This window comes from Jaculus jaculus, chromosome 3 (genome assembly GCF_020740685.1).
Source record: "Jaculus jaculus isolate mJacJac1 chromosome 3, mJacJac1.mat.Y.cur, whole genome shotgun sequence".
Classification (NCBI taxonomy): domain Eukaryota; kingdom Metazoa; phylum Chordata; class Mammalia; order Rodentia; family Dipodidae; genus Jaculus; species Jaculus jaculus.
The window spans coordinates 114,880,731-114,899,882 of NC_059104.1; the positions used below are offsets into that span (position 1 = coordinate 114,880,731).

General features: G+C 41.6%; 1 protein-coding gene and 1 pseudogene across 2 annotated transcripts in view; one reads left to right on the forward strand and one right to left on the reverse strand.

Annotated features, from left to right (window-relative positions):
- Positions 1-5,101: 5,101 nt before the first annotated feature.
- LOC101602911 lies at positions 5,102-6,554 on the forward strand (annotated as a pseudogene).
- Positions 6,555-10,611: 4,057 nt separating this feature from the next.
- Cfap300 (cilia and flagella associated protein 300) overlaps positions 10,612-19,152 on the reverse strand; it is a 65,422-nt gene continuing 56,881 nt past the window's right edge. The window contains exons 6-8 of one of the 2 annotated variants that reach the window (XM_045146162.1): positions 14,936-15,026; positions 13,853-13,919; positions 10,981-11,118 (exon numbers count right to left, since the gene is read on the reverse strand). In XM_045146162.1, the coding sequence (XP_045002097.1) occupies positions 13,866-13,919; positions 14,936-15,026 (145 nt within the window). In that variant the 3' untranslated portion in view covers positions 10,981-11,118; positions 13,853-13,865. Of the gene's footprint in view, positions 11,119-13,852; positions 13,920-14,935; positions 15,027-19,152 lie in introns of both variants that reach the window. The other variant, XM_045146161.1, reaches the window with a different exon arrangement.

A 19,152-nucleotide genomic window follows, 5' to 3' on the forward strand; every position in this document is an offset into this window, starting at 1 on the left:
TCTAAGCCCACCCCATACAGCTAAGTCCAGACTCAAATAGCTCACAAACTTCAACAAGAGCATTAGGGATAGCTAGAGGGACCCTATACAGAAAGCTTAAGACAGGATTTAGATAGAAGGCTGGTGAGAGCTCTGGGTAAGCCTCTGGCTCCATCCTGATGACCCTGCCCCAGGGGCCAACACTCCCTCTACCTCACTCTCCACCAAGCCAACAATCTTACTTTAAGGAACAGCTCTGTCAGATGACCTCTGTCAGTCAGACCATGGAGACACCTTGAATGGCATTCAGGTGCCTGACACTGTAAGGGGCAGGTGAATCGCTGGCTTGAAGTTTGAAGTCAGCCTGAGCTACATTAAGCTTTCTCTCAAAAAGGAGGAGGTCATTAAAATGATGTTCTCCCAACAATGGAGCAATATTTCCTCAAAGTTGCAGTGTACCTCTATTTATATAGCTGAAAGAAAATAGCCTTAGACTCAGTTACCTCCCCTGGTTTGTTTCTTCTCCTTTCTTCCTTCCTTCATTTTTTCTTTTTTTGAGACAGGGTCTCACGAGCCCAGCTTGTCCTTGAACTGTGTAACTGAGGATGAAGTTGTAGGTGCTGAGGGTCTGAACTCAGGACCTCATGCTTGTGTGACAAATGCTTTATCAACTGAGCCATCTCACCAGCTTTGCCTCTGGATTTATTTATTTATTTATTTATTTATTTATTTACTTATTTATTTATATTTGCAAGGTAGGGTCGCTCTCTAATTCAGGCAACCTGGAGCTCACTAGGTAGTCTCTGACTGGTCTCAAACTCAGTGATCTCCTCTTACCTCTGCCTCCCAAGTGCTTGGATTAAAGATGTGTGTGGGCTGCAGAGATGGCTTAGTGGTTAAACACTTGCCTGTAAGGCCTAAGGACCCTGGTTCTAGTCTTGATTCTCCAGGACCCACGTTAGCCAGATGCATAAGGGGGCGCATGCGTTTGGGGTTTGTTTGCAGTGTCTGAAGGCCCTGGCATGCCCATTCTCTCTCTCTCTGCCTCTTTCTCTCTGTCTGTTGCTCTCAAATAAACAAATAACTAAAAAAAAAAAAAGCCACCATGCCTGGCTTATTTATTTTTAAATTGTACTTGTTTATTTGTGAGCAGACAGAGAGAGTATGGGTGCCACTGCAAGTGAATTCAAGACACATGTGCCACTTTGTACACCTGGTTTTACATGGGTACCGGGGAATCAACGAGGACCAATAGGCTTTGCAAGCAAGCACTTTTAATCACTGAGCCATCTTCCCAACCCCGGACTTAAAAAACATTATTATTTTAAAAATTATTTATTTACCTTATTTGAGTGAGTGAGTGAGAGAGAGAAAGAGAATGAGAATGGGAGTGCTACAGTCTTCAGCCACTGCAAAATGAACTCCAGGCGCATGTGCCACCTTGTACATTTGGCTGGGTCCTTTGGCCTTGCAGGCAGGTGCCTTAACTGCTAAGCCATCTCCCTAGCCCTAAGAAAATTATTTTTTTCTTATTGCATTTTATTACTTATATTTATTTATTTGAGAGAGAGAGAGAGAAAGAGGCGAAGAGTGATTATGCCAGGGCCTCCTGCCACTACAAATGAATTCCAGAACATGGGCACTGGGTCAATCAAACCTGGGCCATCAGTCTTGGCAAACACCTTTAATGGCTGAGACATCTCTCTAATCCTGCGTATTTTATATGTTAGTTTTAATTTATTTTGTTCTATTTTTATTACTTTTATTTTATTTCTATGGTACTGGCAATGGAACTCAGAGCCTTGCTTAAGCTAGGCAAGCACCAGTGATATTTTGCTTGTTTCTTTTGTAGCTTTGGAGACTAAATGCAGGGCCTGGTAGATACGAGAAAAACACTCTACCATAGAACTATATATCCAGACCCCATCTACTTTTCTACTTTATTTTGAGTCAGGGTTTCTATAACACAGGCTGGCCTTGAACTCCTGATCCAGCCTTCCAAGTGGCTGAGATACAAGGCTGTACTACCAGGGCCACTGCCTCTGGACTTTCATCCCAGGGCCAGGCTCAGTGCCACGTTGTACACTGTAACTGCTTTCCTTTCCAGTTCCTACTAGCTTTTCTATAGAAGCCTGACCAAGCCCTTCTTAGTTCACAATGACCTCATTAGCCTGTGGCCCATGCCTGTAATCCTAGCATTTGGAAGGTGGACACAGGATGATCAGGAGTCCAAGGTCAGCCTTGGCAACAGGGAGTTGAGGGTCAGTTGGGGGCTACATGAGACCCCATATCAAAAATAAAATAAGGAGCTGGGCGTGGTGGCGCACGCGTTTAATCCCAGCACTCGGGAGGCAGAGGTAGGAGGATCGCCATGAGTTCGAGGCCACCCTGAGACTACAGAGTTAATGCCAGGTCAGCCTAGACCAGAGTGAGACCCTACCTTGAAAAACCAAAAAAAAAAAAAAAAATAAATAAATAAATAAAAATAAATAAATAAAATAAAAAAATAAAATAAAATAAGGGGGACAGATATGGCTCATCAGTTGAGGTATTTGCCTGCAAAAGCCTAATGACCTGGGTTCAATGACCCAGTACCCATGTAAAGCCAGATGGCACAAAGTGGCGCTTGCATCTGGAGTTCATTTGCAGTGGCAAGAAGCCCTGGTGTTCCCAAGTCTTTTATCTTCCTCCCCTGTCTCACTCTCTCTCTCAAATGAAAAAAAAGAAATTAGGGTTAGAGAAATGGCATAGCAGTTAAGGCACTTGTCTGCAAAACCTAAGGACCCAGGTTCAATTCCCCATGACCCATTCAAGCCATATGCACAAGATAGCGTATGCTTCTTTTGCAGTGGCTAGAGACCATGGTGTGCCCATTCTCTCTCTCTCTGCCTCTTTCTCCCTCAAATAACTGAAAAAATAGAATAAAATAAGCTGGCCCTTCATGATAAAAGTCCTACAGAACAGGGAATAGAAGGAATATTTCTCAATATAATAAAGGCTATTTATGACAAACCTACAGCCAACATAATACTAAATGGTGAAAAACTTAAAACTTTTTGAATAAATCAGGAAGACAAGCGTGGCCACTGTCCCCTCTTTTATTTAGCATAGTATAGGAAGTCTTAGCTATAGCAATAAGGCCGGAGACACACAAAGAAGGGATACAAATTAGAAAAGAAGAGATCAAACTATCATTATTTGCAGATGATATGATTCTATACATAAAGACTACCAGCAAACTGTTAGAGCTGATAAATTCTTTTAGCAATGCAGCAGGATACAAAATAAGCACACAGAAATCCATAGCCTTCCTATATACTAACAACTAACATGGAGAGGATGAAATCAGGGAATCACTCCCATTCACTATTACGTTAAAAAAAAAAAAAAAAGCAAATAAAGTACCTTAAAATAAACCTAACCTAGGAAGTGAAGGATCTCAATGAAAACTTTAAAATACTCAAGACCAAAATTTCAGAAGACACCTGGAAATGGGAGACTCCCATGTTCTTTTTTTTTAAATTTATTTATTTCAGAGTGATAGAGAGTAAGAGGCAGAGAGAGAGAGAGGGAGGGAAGGAGGGAGGGAGGGAGAAGGAGACAGAGAGAGAGAGAGAGAGAGAGAGAGAATGGGCACACCAGGGCCTCCGGCCACTGCAAATGAACTCCAGATGCGTGTGCCCCCTTGTGCATCTGGCTAACGTGGGTCCTGGGGAATCAAGACTTGAACCAGGGTCCTTAGGCTTCACAGGCAAGCGTTTAACCACTGAGCCATCTCTCCAGCCCTATCCCATGCTCTTGTATTAGATCTGATGGCATTCTTCATGGAAATAGAAAAAAAAAATGCAAACATTCATTTGGAAGCACAAAAATCTCAAATATCCATAACAATTTTGAGCCACAAAAATAGGGCCGGTGGTATCACCATACCTGATTTTAACCTATATTACAGAGCCATATAACAAAACAGCATGGTACTGGCACAAAAAGAGATATGTAGATCAATGTAACAGAATAGAGGACCCATATATAATTTTGTGGAGTTACAGCCACCTGGTCTTCAACAAAAATGCCAAAAATACTCATTGGAGAAAAGACAGCCTCTTCAACAAATGGTGCTGGGGAAACTGGATATGTATATGTAAAAGGACGAAAATTGATCCTTATCTCTCTCTCCATGCACAAGAATTAAGTCCAAATCAAAGACCTTTTTTTTTTTTTTTTGTTTATTTTTACTTATTTGAGAGCGACAGAGAGAGAAAGACGCAGATAGAGAGAGAATGGGCGCGCCAGGGCCTCCAGCCACTGCAAACCGAACTCCAGACACGTGCACCCCCTTGTGCATCTGGCTAACGTGGGTCCTGGAGAATCGAGCCTCGAACCGAGGTCCCCTCCAACCGAGGTCCTCAGGCTTCACAGGCAAGCGCTTAACCGCTAAGCCATCTCTCCAGCCCTGGAGCAAAGACCTTCTTAATATCAGACCTGAAACTCAGAAACTACTAGAGTAAAAAGTAGGGGAAACCCTTCAACATACTGGTCTCAGCAAACACTTTCTGAATATAACTACAGTTGCTCAGGAAATAAAACCACTGATCAACTTCTGAAATTGCAAAGCTTTTGTACAACAAAGGACAATGTGAATAAAGAGGCAACCTACAGAATGGGAGAAAAATCTGACAGAGGATTAATATCAGGATATGCAAAGAACTAAAAAAATTAAATAAGAAAACAGCCCAATTAAAAAAATGGGCTATGGGGACGAGCTTGCGCAAACACCGGATGGGCCACCACTTCCTGTATGCTCCCAGTGGCCGGCAGGGGGCGCACACCACCACCCTCCGCTTTGTTGGGGGCCTGTATGAATCTGCGGGGGGGAGGGGGTAGGGGGAAAGCTGGCCTGGGTTAAAGTCACCTTCCTAGCGGGACTCCAAGCGCTCCCCCCCACCCCAACATGGTGGCCCAGACCCAGGACGTTATGCCTCTGGGCATCGGGTGAGGGGGAAGGGGGCGCCAAGGAGCAGCTGTGCTCACCTGTGCTCGAAGACAGACAGACAGACGGAAGCCGGTCCATGCTCACCCATCCCCTAGAACTGCACTTTTCTCCCCCCCACCTTGATCCAGGCTAATGTGCAATACCAACGTGTCTGTGTCTACTGATGGTGCTGTAAGCACCTCACAGATTCCAGCTTCGGAACAAGAGACCCTGGTTAGGCCAAAGCCATTGCTTTTGAAGTTGTTAAAGACTGTTGGTGCACAAAGAGATACTTACACTATGAATAAGGTTATATTTTATCTTGGCTAGTATATTATGACTAAAAGATTATATGAGAAGCAGCAACATAGTGTATATTGTTCAAATGATCTTCTTGCAGATTTGTTTGGAGTGCTAAGCTTCTCTGTGAAAGAGCATAGGAAAATATACACAATGATCTACAAAAACTTAGTAGTAGTAAATCAGCAAGAGCCATCAAACTCTGGAAGGTTCATGAGTGAGAATGGTTGTCCTCTTGAAGGTGGGAATGATCTAAAGGACCCTGTGCAAGAGCTGCAAGAAGAGACACCTTCATCTTCAGAGTTGGCTTCTAGACCCTCTATCTCATCTAGAAGGAGAACAATTAGTGAGACAGACAAAAACTCATGACTTAACTGGTGAACGACAGAGAAAGGGCCACAAATCCCTTTCCTTTGATGAAAGCCTGGCTCTGTGTGTGATAGGGAAGCTGTGCTGTGAAAAAAGCAGCGAGTCCACAGAGGCCCCCTCAGATCAGGATCTTGATGATGGTTTAAGTGAACATTTGGGTGATTGGTTGGATTAAGATTCAGTTTCTGATCAATTTAGTGCAGAATTTGAAGTTGAATCTCTTGATTCAGAAGATTATAGTCTTAGTAAAGAAGGTCAAGAACTCTCAGATGAAGATGATGAGGTTTATCGAGTCATAGTGTATCAGGCAGGACAGAGTGATACAGACTCATTTGAAGAGGATCCTGAAATTTCTTTAGCGGACTATTAGAAGTGTACTTCCTGTAATGAAATGAATCCTCCACTTCCACCACATTGCAACAGATGTTGGGCCCTTCAGGAGAAGTGGCTTCCAGATGATAAAGGGAATGATAGAGGGTAAATATTTGAAAAAGCCAAACTAGAAAACTCAGCTCAGACAGAAGAGGGCTTGGATGTGCCTGATAGTAAAAAAACTGCAGTGAACAACTCCAGAGAGACATGGATTGAGGAAAATGATGATCAAGTCATGCAACCCTTCCAGTCTCAAGAAAGTAAAGAGCATTTTCAGCCATCGGCTTCTAGCAGCATGATTTGTAGCAGCCAAGAAGACTTTAAAGAGGTGGAGAAAGAAGAAACACAAGACAAGGAAGAAAGTATGGAGTCTAGTTTCCCCCTTAATGCCATTGAGCCTTGTGTGATTTGCCAAGGTCGACCTAATGGTTGTGTTGTTCATGGCAAAACAGGATGTCTTATGTCGTGCTTCACATGCGCAAAGAAGCTCAAGAAAAGGAATAAGCCCTGCCCAGTGTGCAGACAGCCCATTCAAATGATTGTGCTCACCTACTTCAACTAGCAACCTTCCCAGAAAACAGTTCTGTATCTCTTAACTATGTAACCCAAAAAGTTTAGACCACATGGACTTTACTTATATTTACATACCACGGCAAGGAAAGTGTCACTTCTCTTTCTATTTATGTTTGGGTTTTAATGTAATTTACATGGACTGGATAGCTCATCTTTCATCCTTACCCTTTATATTTTAAGTAATTTCTACTTACATGAGAGGTATCTTTTTTTTTTTTTTTAAATTTTTATTAACATTTTCCATGATTATAAAATATATCCCATGGTAATTCCCTCCCTCCCCAATCTTTTTTTTTTAATGTAAGTAAAACATATAACTTATTAAGTACCTTTCATGTAAGGAATAGAAGGACGTGTGAAGGTTTGAACGTTTTAATTTTAGACACTCTGACACTGTTTAGTTTCTTTTTGAAATTGTGAGTTATATGTGGCGTTATGTAAGCTGAAGCATGCATCTGATCTTCTAAAAAGCCTCATTGCTATATGCAGTGTGTGGGGTAGGTGCTACTTCCAGTTGAAAACACCTTTTTGGACTTAGTTATGTGTTTTCTCACAGTCAACAGACCTGTGCTTTAGAACATTTTTAAAACCCAGTGCCTTCTGAAAGATTAATTCAGATTTGAGAACTATTCATTTTAAAATACAAATGCTATTCTAAGATGACCTCTCTAAGTAGATTAGCCTCTTGATATATAAGAATTTTGAGCAAAATAGTGAAAATGGCCCTTGATTTAAGGCCCGATTATTTTTCTCCCATGTATGACATTTATGCATGCTCAAGTACGGAAATAAAATTAACTGAACTGTAAGTTCAGGGTAGCAGAAAGATAATTTTGGACTAATGGTACATCTTTAGTCTAAATTTCAGAAACAGAACTGGGCATGGTGGCACACACCTTTAATTCTAGTACTTGGGAGGCAGACGTAGGAGGATCACCATGAGTTCAAGGCCACCTGAGACTACATAGTGAGTTCCCAGTTAGCCTGAGCTAGAGTGAAATCCTACCTCAAAAAAACAAAACAAACAGAAACAAAAGCAATTTCCCCACCATGACTTGACAAACAACGGAAGGAACCAGTACTTGAGCTTGGGCAATCTTAAAACTGAAGCCTTATTCATTTGGAATTTAGAGTAGTTTCGTTGTATGTCCTTGTGGATTACTAATGTCTAAAATTTCAGATTTATTATATATATATTATTTATTTGCAAATAGATGTTATTAAATATTTGATGAAGAGTTGAAAAAATGGGCTATGAAACTAAATAGAGTTCTCAAAAGAAGAAGTATGGATGACATATAAACATCTAAAAAATGTCCTATATTCTTAGCTGTTAGAGAATGCAAATTAAAACTACTTTGAGATTCCATCTCACTCCTGTCCAAATGGCTACCATCAAGAAAACAAATGACAACAAATGCTGTCAAGGATGCAGAAAAAGAGGACACCTTCTATACTGTTAATGGGAATGTAATCTGGTACAGCCATTGTGGAACTCAGTATGGAGGTTCCTGAATCAGCTAAAATTAGGTTTACCATATGACCCAGATATACTACTCCTATGCATATATCCTAAGGAGTTGTTGAACTACCTTAGAGATGCTTGCACATCCATGTTTATTGCCGCTCTATTCACAGTAGCTAGGAAATGGAACCAGCCTAGATGTTCCTCTACTGATGAGTTGATAATGATGTAGTACACTTATACAGTGGAGTTCTATTCAGTGGTAAAGAAAAATAAAATTATGCAATTTTCAGTGAAATAGATAGACCTGGCAAGTATTATACTTAGTGAGGTAACCCAGGTCCAGAAAGCCAAGTGCCACATGTTCTCTCTCATATGTGGATCCTAGCTATAAATGTTTGGACTTGTACATGAGTTGGAATAAAACTCAGTAGCAGAGGCCAGTAAGCTAGAAAGAGGCTGTAAGGGAGGGAGGAGAGGACATTTAAGGAAATGGTATATATATGTAAGTAGAAGAACAGCTTAAAGGGAGTGGAAAGGCCTAAGTGAGGTCAGGGTAAAAGATTGAGTAAAGGAAAGGTAGGGGGAAGGTTAATCAAAATCTAAGAGGGTATGAATAGTCATATGGAAACCTACTTTTTTTCAATGGCACACCCAGAAGCCATAGATTGTTACTGGAAAATTTTCAGTGCCATGGATGGGATACCTTCTAGTAAATTGTTGGCCAGAGAGGTCCCTGATGCCTCCTGAAATATTGTAGGCCATTGCCAAGGTTCTTGGTTTTCCACCAGGAATAGATGGTAAGAGCCTATTGCTAAAAGTCACTGAGAAATCATGCTGGAGCTGAGCTGAAAACCTCCTCCATATAGACCAGCTGACAGAAAGCTGAAAAAAACTTTGCTGCTTGCAGCTCCATGGGAGACAGAAGTCATAGGTGGAGATAAACAACCATGGACATTGCAAGCCTTAAGTTTGGCCAGCCAGGCCAAATGAGCCAACAGGTACAATAATGGCATGTCTGTTATAGGGGGAACTAATTGGTCTCTAATTGGACTGGAGGCTGGCTCCACTGGAGAGAATACATGCCTGATACTGAAAACCTATGATGAGGGAAGTCATGAGCCTTAGGGGTATAATGCCTGCTGGTGTCTTGCTAAATGTATATATTATGCTCATCAAACTGCCTGGTAAACACCTCTCTTAATGTTCATACCCATATATTAATGCTACTGTCACTTTTGGTTAGAGAAGCTTCTCTTTTCAGGTGATGGTGACGTCTGGGATGACTAAAAAGGTTCCATGGTGCTGAGAAGAAGTGATAGAGGCTCTGCATCCATTGTGGAAGAGGTGGTGGAAAATATAAGGGCCAAAAGAAGGGTTGGACTCCTTAAAATGCCTGCACACAAAATGGCCTGGATATCCATGACCTTGCAGTGCCTGATAGTTCCTAAAGAATATCATAATAGGAGGAAAAGATGATGACATCAAAATAAAAGAGACTGAGAGGGGGAGAGGATATGATGGAGAATGGAGTTGCTAATGGCAAAGTGTGTGTGGGGGGGATTACTATGGGTTATTATCTATAGTTATGGAAGTTGTCAATACAAATAAATAAGTTTTTTAAAAAGCCGCACAGCCTTTAATCCCAGCACTTGGGAGGTAGAGGTGGGAGGGTTGCTGTGAGTTCTAGGCTAGCCTGAGACTACATAGTGAGTGGTAGGTCAGCCTGGGCTAGAGCAAGACTGTATCTCAAAAACAAACAAACAAATTACCTAAAAATAGGTCTACTATATGACCCAGCTATACCACTCCTGGGAATTTGCCTAAAAGACGCCAAACCAAAATACCACAGAGATATTTGCACATCAATATTTATTGAAGCACTATTCACTATAGCTAAGTTATGGAACCAGTGTAGGTGTCTATCAACAAAGAAATGTATAAAAGATATAGTCTTTTTTCTCAGCCATAAAAAGAATATAGTTATGCAATTGGCAAGAAAATGCAAAAAGCTGGAAATAATCACATTGAGTGAATTAAATGACTTTCAGAAAGATAAATATAGGCTGGGTATGGTGGTGCATGCCTTTGATCCCAGCACTCAGAAGGGAAAGGTAGGCTCACCATGACTTAAGGCAATCCTGAGACTACATAGTGAATTCCAGGTCTTCCTGGGCTAGAGCAAGATTCTACCTCAAAAACAAAAAACAAAACAAAAAAAAATTAGTACCATGTTTTCTCACATTTGTGCATCTTAGATTTTATGTAGCTACATAAAATCATATATGATAGATGGCACAAATTTAGGAGAAGAAGGAGTGGAAATGAGAAATATGTTCAAAGTACATTATATACTTACACGAAAATGAAAATGGCCTTATATAACCTGGTTGAATAAAGTATAAAGATTTTGAAAATCATAAGCAGTGCATGGTGGCTCACATCTTTAATCCCAGCACTTGGAAGGCTGAGGTAGGAGGATTGTTTTAAGTTATAGGCCAGCCTGGGGCTACATAGTGAGTTCCAGGTCAGTCTGAGCTACAGTGAGACTGGCCTCAAAAAAAAAAAAAAAAAAAAAAAAAAAAAAATGACTAGCTGGTGGTAGAGATGCTACAATTCCAATTTAGAACTAATGAGTTTCTACAATAAGATGCATAGGAAATTACGAACTTGCTTGAATCTTAGCAGAATAAATACAAACTAGATAGATACTTAGTTCCTTTGAATTTTCTGTCAAAATTCCACCCTTGCTTTGTATATGTTATATTACTGAGCCCTGTGTGGGTAAACCTGGCTAATTTACAGACTGTCAGTTTGATGCTTGCCTTCTTCCCCTTTAAGCAGGCCCTTTGCAGTTTATATCAACCGTTCTGCCAATTCAACATTTGTCGATCCATTAGGACTAAAATGAAAAACTGATGAACAAGGAAAAAATGGACATGGAGAATGTGAAACAGCATTAAGGCATTTCCCCTGTGCCATAACAATGGTATAAAATGTTAACATGACGCCTGATGGGATCTACAACAAAATAAGAAAATGTCTGCTCATGTTCCTTTGTTGAAGGGTAGCATATGCCAGCAGAGTCCTGAAAAAGATAAAATTAAATTACTTAGAATGCAATGACATTTAAACCTTTGACTTCTCTCTTTCTCTCTCTCTCTGTGTGTATGTATGTATGTATGTATACATACATATATTTTTTTTGCCAAAAACATGAAAAATAGCCAGGTATTGTGGAACACATCTATAGTCCCAGCACTGAGATGGCTGAGGCAGAAAGATCATGAGTTTGAAGCTAGCCTGGAGACATGTCAAGACCCTGTCTTAGCAAAACCAAAAATGAATCATTAACCATTCATAAGATTTTTTGCTTGTTTTTTTTCAAGGAGGGATCTCATTCTGTAGCCCCAGGTTGGCCTCAAACTTACTATGATCCTACTACTTCAGCCTGGGACTAAAGGAATGAGCCACTGTGCCTGGCAAATGTCTATAAGATTTTTTAAAAAGTATTTATTTATTTACTAACTTAAGAGAGAGAAAATAGGCACACTAGGGCCTCTAGCCACTTCAAACAAACTCCAGACACATGCACCACCATGTGTATCTGGCTTATGTGGGTAATGGGGAATCGAACCTGGGTCTTTAAGTTTTATAGGCAGCAAGTGCCTCAACTGCTAAGCCATCTCTCCAGCCCCCATAAGACTTTTTATAGTAAACTGGTAATAAACTTCCAATAAGAATTTTAAAATACTTATTCACAGTACAGTCTCCATGTGGGATAGCTATCCTATATATTCATATTCTTAGTCTTAAGGAGTTAATAGTCCAAAGGGAAGTCTCATCTTATTATATTCTACTGCATTTTTCCCCATTGGATATTTTTTTGAAACCAGGCCTAACTCTGTACTCTGTAGTTCAGGCTGGCCTCAAAATCATGGCTATTCCTCTTACCTTGCTTGAATGCTGGGTTTGGGGTTAAAGGTGTATGGCTTTTTTTTTTTTTTTTGAGGTAGGGCCTCACTCTAGTCCAGGCTGACCTGGAATTCACTGTGTAGTCTCAGGGTGGCCTCAAACTCATGGTGATCCTCTTACCTCTGCCTCCCAAGTGCTGGGATTAAAGGTGTGTGTCACCACACCCGGCTTTTTGTTTGTTTTGACAAAAGGTCATACTATGTAGACCAGGTTGGCTTTGAACTTGAAATCCTCCTGTTGCAGTCTCCAAAGGATGGACTTACAAGCTATGCCATCTTGCCCAGATCCATGAATTTAAAAATGCATGTTTAGCCAGGTGTGGTAACACATACCTTTTATTTCAGCACTTGGGAGACAGAGGTAGGAGGATCGCTGTGACTTTGAGTCCAGCCTGAGACTGAATAGTGAATTCCAGGTCAGCCTGGGCTAGAGTGAGACCCTACCTCAAAAACAAACAAGCTAAACAAAAATAAAAAAGTTTAATATACTAGTATTGCATAATTTATACTTAGCAGTTTTCTTTCATCTGTTTTCTTTTAGAGGAAGGTCCATGTGGACCATAAGGGCAGGGACTTATTTCTTCTGTTCATCCCTGTGCCTGAGCCCAGAACACTAGCTGATACACAGTGATTATTCAATAAATATTTGTTAAGGGATTGGTTTTCTTCTCTTTCCTCCTTCTCTTCCCCCTTCCCCTCACCTCTTTTTTGAGACAGGGTTTCATATAGACCAGGCTTTGAACTATGTAGTTGAGGCTTGCCTTCCTCCTGCCTCAGCCTCTCAAATTCTGGGATTACAGGAGAGTATACCATTCCCAGCTTAAGTGACTAAATGAACATACTTAGAAAGTGCTTTGTAGATAAAATGTCTTGTGTGATACTAAAATTTAAATGCTGGATTTTGTGATTAAAGACATTATAGCAACCTATTTGCCCTGTAACTTATGGTTGAACAGACTAAAGAATTGTATTCTGTCTCATCTGAGCCAGAGATTTCTCTCTAAATCAAAAATAAACAGGTAAGGGCTGGAGAAATGGCTTAGTGGTTAAGTGCTTGCCTGTGAAGCCTGAGGACCCCGGAAGAAAGCTCGATTCTCCAGGACCCACATAAGCCAGGTGTACAAGGGGCACACATGTTTGGAGTTCGTTTGCAGTGCCTTGAGGCCCTAGTGCACCCATTCTCTTTCTCTCTCTCTCTCCCCCCTTTCTCTGTCAAATAAATAAATAAAAATAAACCAAATTTAAAAAATAAAAAATAAACAGGTAATATTATTAGATATAGATAAGAAAAAGGAAGCTAGAAGAAAATAATCAAACTGTTCTCCAACCCTTACCAACTTTTCATTTTAAATTTAACTTTTTGGTGATACTGGGTATTGAACCCAGGCCCTAATGCATGTTAGGCAAGCACCTGCCACTGAACTATATCCTGTTAATTTTCAATTTTAAGAAAATACTAAATATTATAATCTTTCTCCCAGTCATAACAGTGTTATCCTAATTGATAACTCCAATTATAACAGCTTATTAATAAGAAGTAATTTAGGGGCTGGAGAGATGGCTTAGCGGTTAAGCGCTTGCCTGTGAAGCCTAAGGACCCCGGTTTGAGGCTCGGTTCCCCAGGTCCCACGTTAGCCAGATACACAAGGGGGCACACGCGTCTGGAGTTCGTTTGCAGAGGCTGGAAGCCCTGGCGCGCCCATTCTCTCTCTCTCCCTCTATCTGTCTTTCTCTCTGTGTCTGTCGCTCTCAAATAAATAAATAAATAAATAAATAAACGCCTATCCAATTAAAAAAAAAAAAGAAGTAATTTAGTTCTGTGGTGGAAAATTTCCCTTCAATACTTACATAGGCTTTAACTTTAAAGACAGAAGAAGTAATTTGTATTTCCTTGGTCTGAGGGTGTTTTCGAACACTATGAGAAAAGAAAATGGCACATTTAGTATGTAACAGGGTTGGGCTGGAGAGACGGCTTAGCAGTTAAGCGCTTGCCTGTGAAGCCTAAGGACCCTGGTTCGAGGCTCAATTCCCCAGGACCCACATTAGCCAGATGCACAAGGGGGCACACACATCTGGAGTCTGTTTGCAGTGGCTGGAGGCCCTGGTGTGCCCATTTCCCCGCCCCCCCTCCCTCTCTCTCTCTCTCTCTCTTGCTCTCAAATAAATACATAAAACAAAACAAAAAAATAAAAAGAATGTAACAGGGTTACTTCCAGGTAAGATGGTGGACTAGGCCCCTCTGTGCCCTGGTGAAAAAGGACAGGATAATAAAATACAGACCATACTCCCAAGAGAGAAAGAGAAGGGTGACACACACGGCAAAGAACAAAGCCAAGTTGGACACAACTTAAGTCATTTGGCTCCCCAGTAGGTGTGTATGGAGGTGGTAAGCAGAAGCCATGTCATTCACAAGTTAAACCAGGTGGTCCTGGATGGGAGACTGGCATCTCTACACACAGGACTAGTTCTCACCAGCCTCGCATCCAATTGCAGGTCTTGCCTAGACAGTGACCACCCCAGCAGGGCTGGTTAGCTGTAGAGAGGAACACCCCTGGCTCAGAGTATGGCCCCTCATCTTGAGAGAGAAATTATGGCTTAAAACTGGGCTTTGGAGACCAGGGACCCTATCAGGGAGCCTAAGCTCAACCTTCCCCAGCCCTGGTGAGAGTCAGCCCTAGGAGACAGTTATAGAAAATAAGTGGGCCAGATTCTCACAAGCTGAAAATTATGGATGGCAGAAGACTCAGTCCAGGCCATGAATCTCTGGCCAACCCATCTAAAAAAAAGACATTCATCGAAATAAGGCAGAAGAGGGACAGAGGATGACACCCAATGTCCAGGCCTTCACACATGTATGCAGTGGGGCTTGTGAATCTGCACACACATGTACATATACAACATAAGCACCACACGGACTACACATACACATACCTTAAAGGGAAGATTTACTAAGGAAGTTGAGATTTGTGGGGAGGGGGGACCTCCACAAATAGAAATGTTGGAAAAGAAAACCTCAATGAATCTATAAAAAAAAAAAAGAGTAAGCCAGGTGTGGTGGTTTGATTCAGGTGTCCCCCATAAACTTAGGTGTTCTGAATGCTAGGTTCCCAGCTGATGGACATTTGGGAATTAATGCCTCCTGGAGGGAGTGTATTGTTGGGGGCAGGCTTATGGGCTTTATAGCCAGTTTCCCCATGCCAGTGTTTAGCATACCCTCCTGTTGCCATGGTCCACCTTATGTTGGCCAGGGGGTGATGTCCACCCTCTGCTCATGCCATCAATTTCCCCTGCCATCGTGGAGCTTCCCCTCGAACCTGTGAGTCACAATAAATCTCTTTTTCCCAGAAGCTGCTCTTTGTTGGGTGATTTCTACCAGCAATACAAACCGGAATGCAACACCCAGTGAGGTGGCACACATCTTTAATCCCAACACTTGGTAGGGAGGCAGAGGTAGGTGGATCGCTGTGAGTTTGAGACCACCCTGAGACTGCATAGTGAACTCCAGGTCAGCCTGAGCTAGAGTGAGACCCTACCTCAAAAAAAAAAAAAAAAAAAAAAAAAAAGAGAAACAGTATACACACCTGTAATCCAAACAACTGGGAGGCTGATTAAGGAAGACTACAGCAAGTTCAGGGCCAGCTTGGACTACACAGAGGACCCATCCAGTCAGGTATAAATAGCAAGATGCTATTTCATACTCATCAGCGGACACTGCAAGCCTTATAATTGGCCAGCCAGACCAAATAAGCCAACGGGTGCAATAGTGGCACATCTGTTATGGGGGAAACCAACTGCCCTCTCTTGGACTGGAGGCCTGCTCCATGAGAAGGGAATAAATCTCTGATACTGAAAACCTAAAACAGGGGTAGTCATAGCCCTAGGGGTGTAATATCTGCTGTTATCTGGCCAAATGTATATACTATGCTTATCAAACTGCCCAGTAAGCACATCTGTCAATGTTCACACCCTTATATTAATGCTATTCTCACTTTTGGTTGAGAATCTTCTCTTTTCAGATGGCAGTGACCTTGGGACGACTCAGAAGGTATCATGGTGATGGAAAGAAATGACTTCAGTGCTCAGTACTGCAATATCTGTATCACACCTTCCAAGGCTCAGGGTCTAACGTCGAAGAGGTGGCGGGAAGAATGTACAAGCCAAAGGAAGGGCAGGACTCCATACAATATGCTCCCTCCAGACACAAAATGGCCTGGATATCCATGGTCTCACAGCGTCTGATACTACTTGCTTAAGACCATCATAAGAGGAGGAAAAGATCAAGACATCAAAAGTAAATGAGAGACTGATTGAGATGGGGAGGGGTTATGATAGAGAGTAGAGTTTCAAAGGGGTAAGTGGGGGGAGGGAGGGTATCACCATGGGGTATTTTTTATAATCATGGAAGTTGTTAATAAAAAAAAATTAAAAATTAAAAAAAATGCTACCTCAAAAAATTGAAAAAAAAAATAAAGCAGCTTGGCATGGTGACATACATCTTTAATTATAGCACTGGAGAGGCAGAGGTAGAATTACTTTAAGTCTGAGGCTAGTCTGTGGCTACTGAGTGAATTCCAGGTCATACAGGCATGGGTGTGTGGTACACACACATCTATGTGTGCATATATGTGGAGGACAGAGGACAACTTCAGGTGTTGTTCCTCACACTGTCCACAATGCTTCAGTTTTTGAGCATCTCTCTCACTGGCTAATTAGTGAGGCCAGAGTGGTTGGCCATTTGAGCCCCAGGGAACTGCTTGTCTTGGCCTCCCCAGTGCTGGGATTACAAGTGCCATCATGCCTGTGGTGGTTTGATTCAGGTGTCCCCCATAAACTTAGGTGTTCTGAATGCTAGGTTCCCAGCTGATAGAGATTTGGGAATTAAGGACTCCTAGAGGCAGTGTATTGTTGGGGGCAGGCTTATGGGTATTGTAGCCAGTCCCCTTGCCAGTGTTTGACACACTCTCTTGCTGTTGTTGTCCATCTGATATTGGACAGGAGGTGGTGTCCACCCTCTGCTCGTGCCATTATTTTCCCCTGCCATCATGGAGCTTCCCCTTGAGTCTGTAAGCCAAAATAAACCTCCCCCCCCCCACCACACACAAGATGCTCTTAGTCAGGTGTTTTCTGCCAGCAATGCGAACCTCACTGCAATATGGCCTTTTTTCTTCTTAAATTTTATTTTTGGTAGTTTCATATATGTATATAATTCACCGATCAGTCACCTGCCATGACCTTCTTTTATCCTCTTATCCCCCCTCCCATAAACACTTTTTCCAACCTATCCCCTTCCTACTTTCATATTTGTTTCTGTTACCACTGAATTAAATTAGGGATGCCTGCATGAACATGGGGTTATTTACTTGAGTGTGGAGAATTTACCAATGGTTATACCGTTAAAGAACACGACTGCCCCCAATCCCAGTAACCATTAACTTGCTACAGCTCCCGTGGGAGTCATGGAGTCTCAAGAACTCCTTCCCTATCAATCATGGGATGTTGCTGGGCTCAGTTTTGTGTAAGAAACCACAGCTGCTATGAGTTCATGGGTGCAATGGCCATGTCTTACCCAGAAGACAGCATTCCATATCACTCCTCCACATCCCCTGGCTCTTTCTATCCCATTTTTCTTGATGTTCCCTGAGCCTTGAAGGGGGTAGTATAGATATACAATTTAGGACAGAGCACATAGTAGTCACTTATTCTAACATTTTCACCAGCTATGTGTCTCTGCATTAACTTGTGTCCACTGCAAAAGGAAAACTTCTGTGAGAGAGGCTTACAGCAGCACTAATCTATGGGTAAAAACAAATATTTAGAAGGCAAATGCCTGACTTTTTTCACATGGGTTCTGGGGATTGAGCCCTGGTCCTGATGGTTTGGAAGGCAAATACTTTACCCACTGAGCTACTCAAGAAGTCCAAAAAATGTCTAAATCCTTTGGTTGGAACCCAAATCCCTAAAATCATATTTTGTGCTGTGACCTAAACATTTATAAACATACAAGATGTCTTGGTAGATTTTTGTTTATGTATTGAGACAGAGTCTTCCTATGTAGTCCTAGCTAGCCTGGAACTCCATATATACTAGGATGGCCTCAAAATTGCAATAGTTTCCTGCCTCTACCTCACGAGTGTAGGGATCATAGGCACATGCTACCACATCAGGCTAGAACACATTACTGATAACGATAATCTGCAAGGGCAAGTGACATGGTCTCAAGCAACCATTATATGTATAATCAGAAAGAAAGATAGATTTTTTCCCTAATGTACATGAAAATAACTAAGTCATTAAAAAATGGGAAAAAAATAACAGTTAAGTTTGACTTGTACAGATGACTTGACTAGAAATGTAGCTGTCAATGCTGAGAAATTACTATACATAAGCGAAGTCCATCTCTGCTTCCACTAATTCAATATTCCTTGGTGACTGCTTATATTTTTACCACTAAATGCCAGGGCCTTAATCAAATAACACAGCATCTTACCTAAATCAGTGAAACTAACATTATTGAATGTAGTAAGGAAGCCATCATAGCTTTTAGGAGACTCAGACCAAGCTGGGTACGGAACACAGGCCAGTAATCTCAGCCACTCTGGGGACTGAAAGATCTTGAGTTCAAGGTCTGCTTGGGCTACATAGGGATACCATATCTCAAAAAAGAAACAAACTGCTGGGCGTGGTGGCTCACACCTTTAATCCCAGCACTGGGAGGCAGAGGTAAGAGGATCACCATGAGTTTGAGGCCACCCTGAGACTCCATAGTGAATTCCAGGTTAGCCTGTGCTAGAGTGAGAACCTACCTCGAAAAACAAAAACAAAACAAAAAAAACCTAAAAGATAGGGCTGGGGATCTAGCTTTGTGTCTGGGTACCTGACCCTGGGTTCATCCTTGGTACTACTGAGAGAAAGAAAGAGGAAAAAGGGAGAGGAAGGGAGAAAGAGAGATGCCATTTAAGCTAGTCAATTGATTGTTTTATTTGGTTTGGCACCTAAAACATCTTAAGTCAATATCTGCTTTAATCAGAATTTCTACTGATGTTGTTTTGCTATCATTTGGCATAGAAATTCTTTTTTTTTAATTTTTATTAACATTTTCCATGATTATAAAATATATCCCATGGTAATTCCCTCCCTCCCCACCCCCA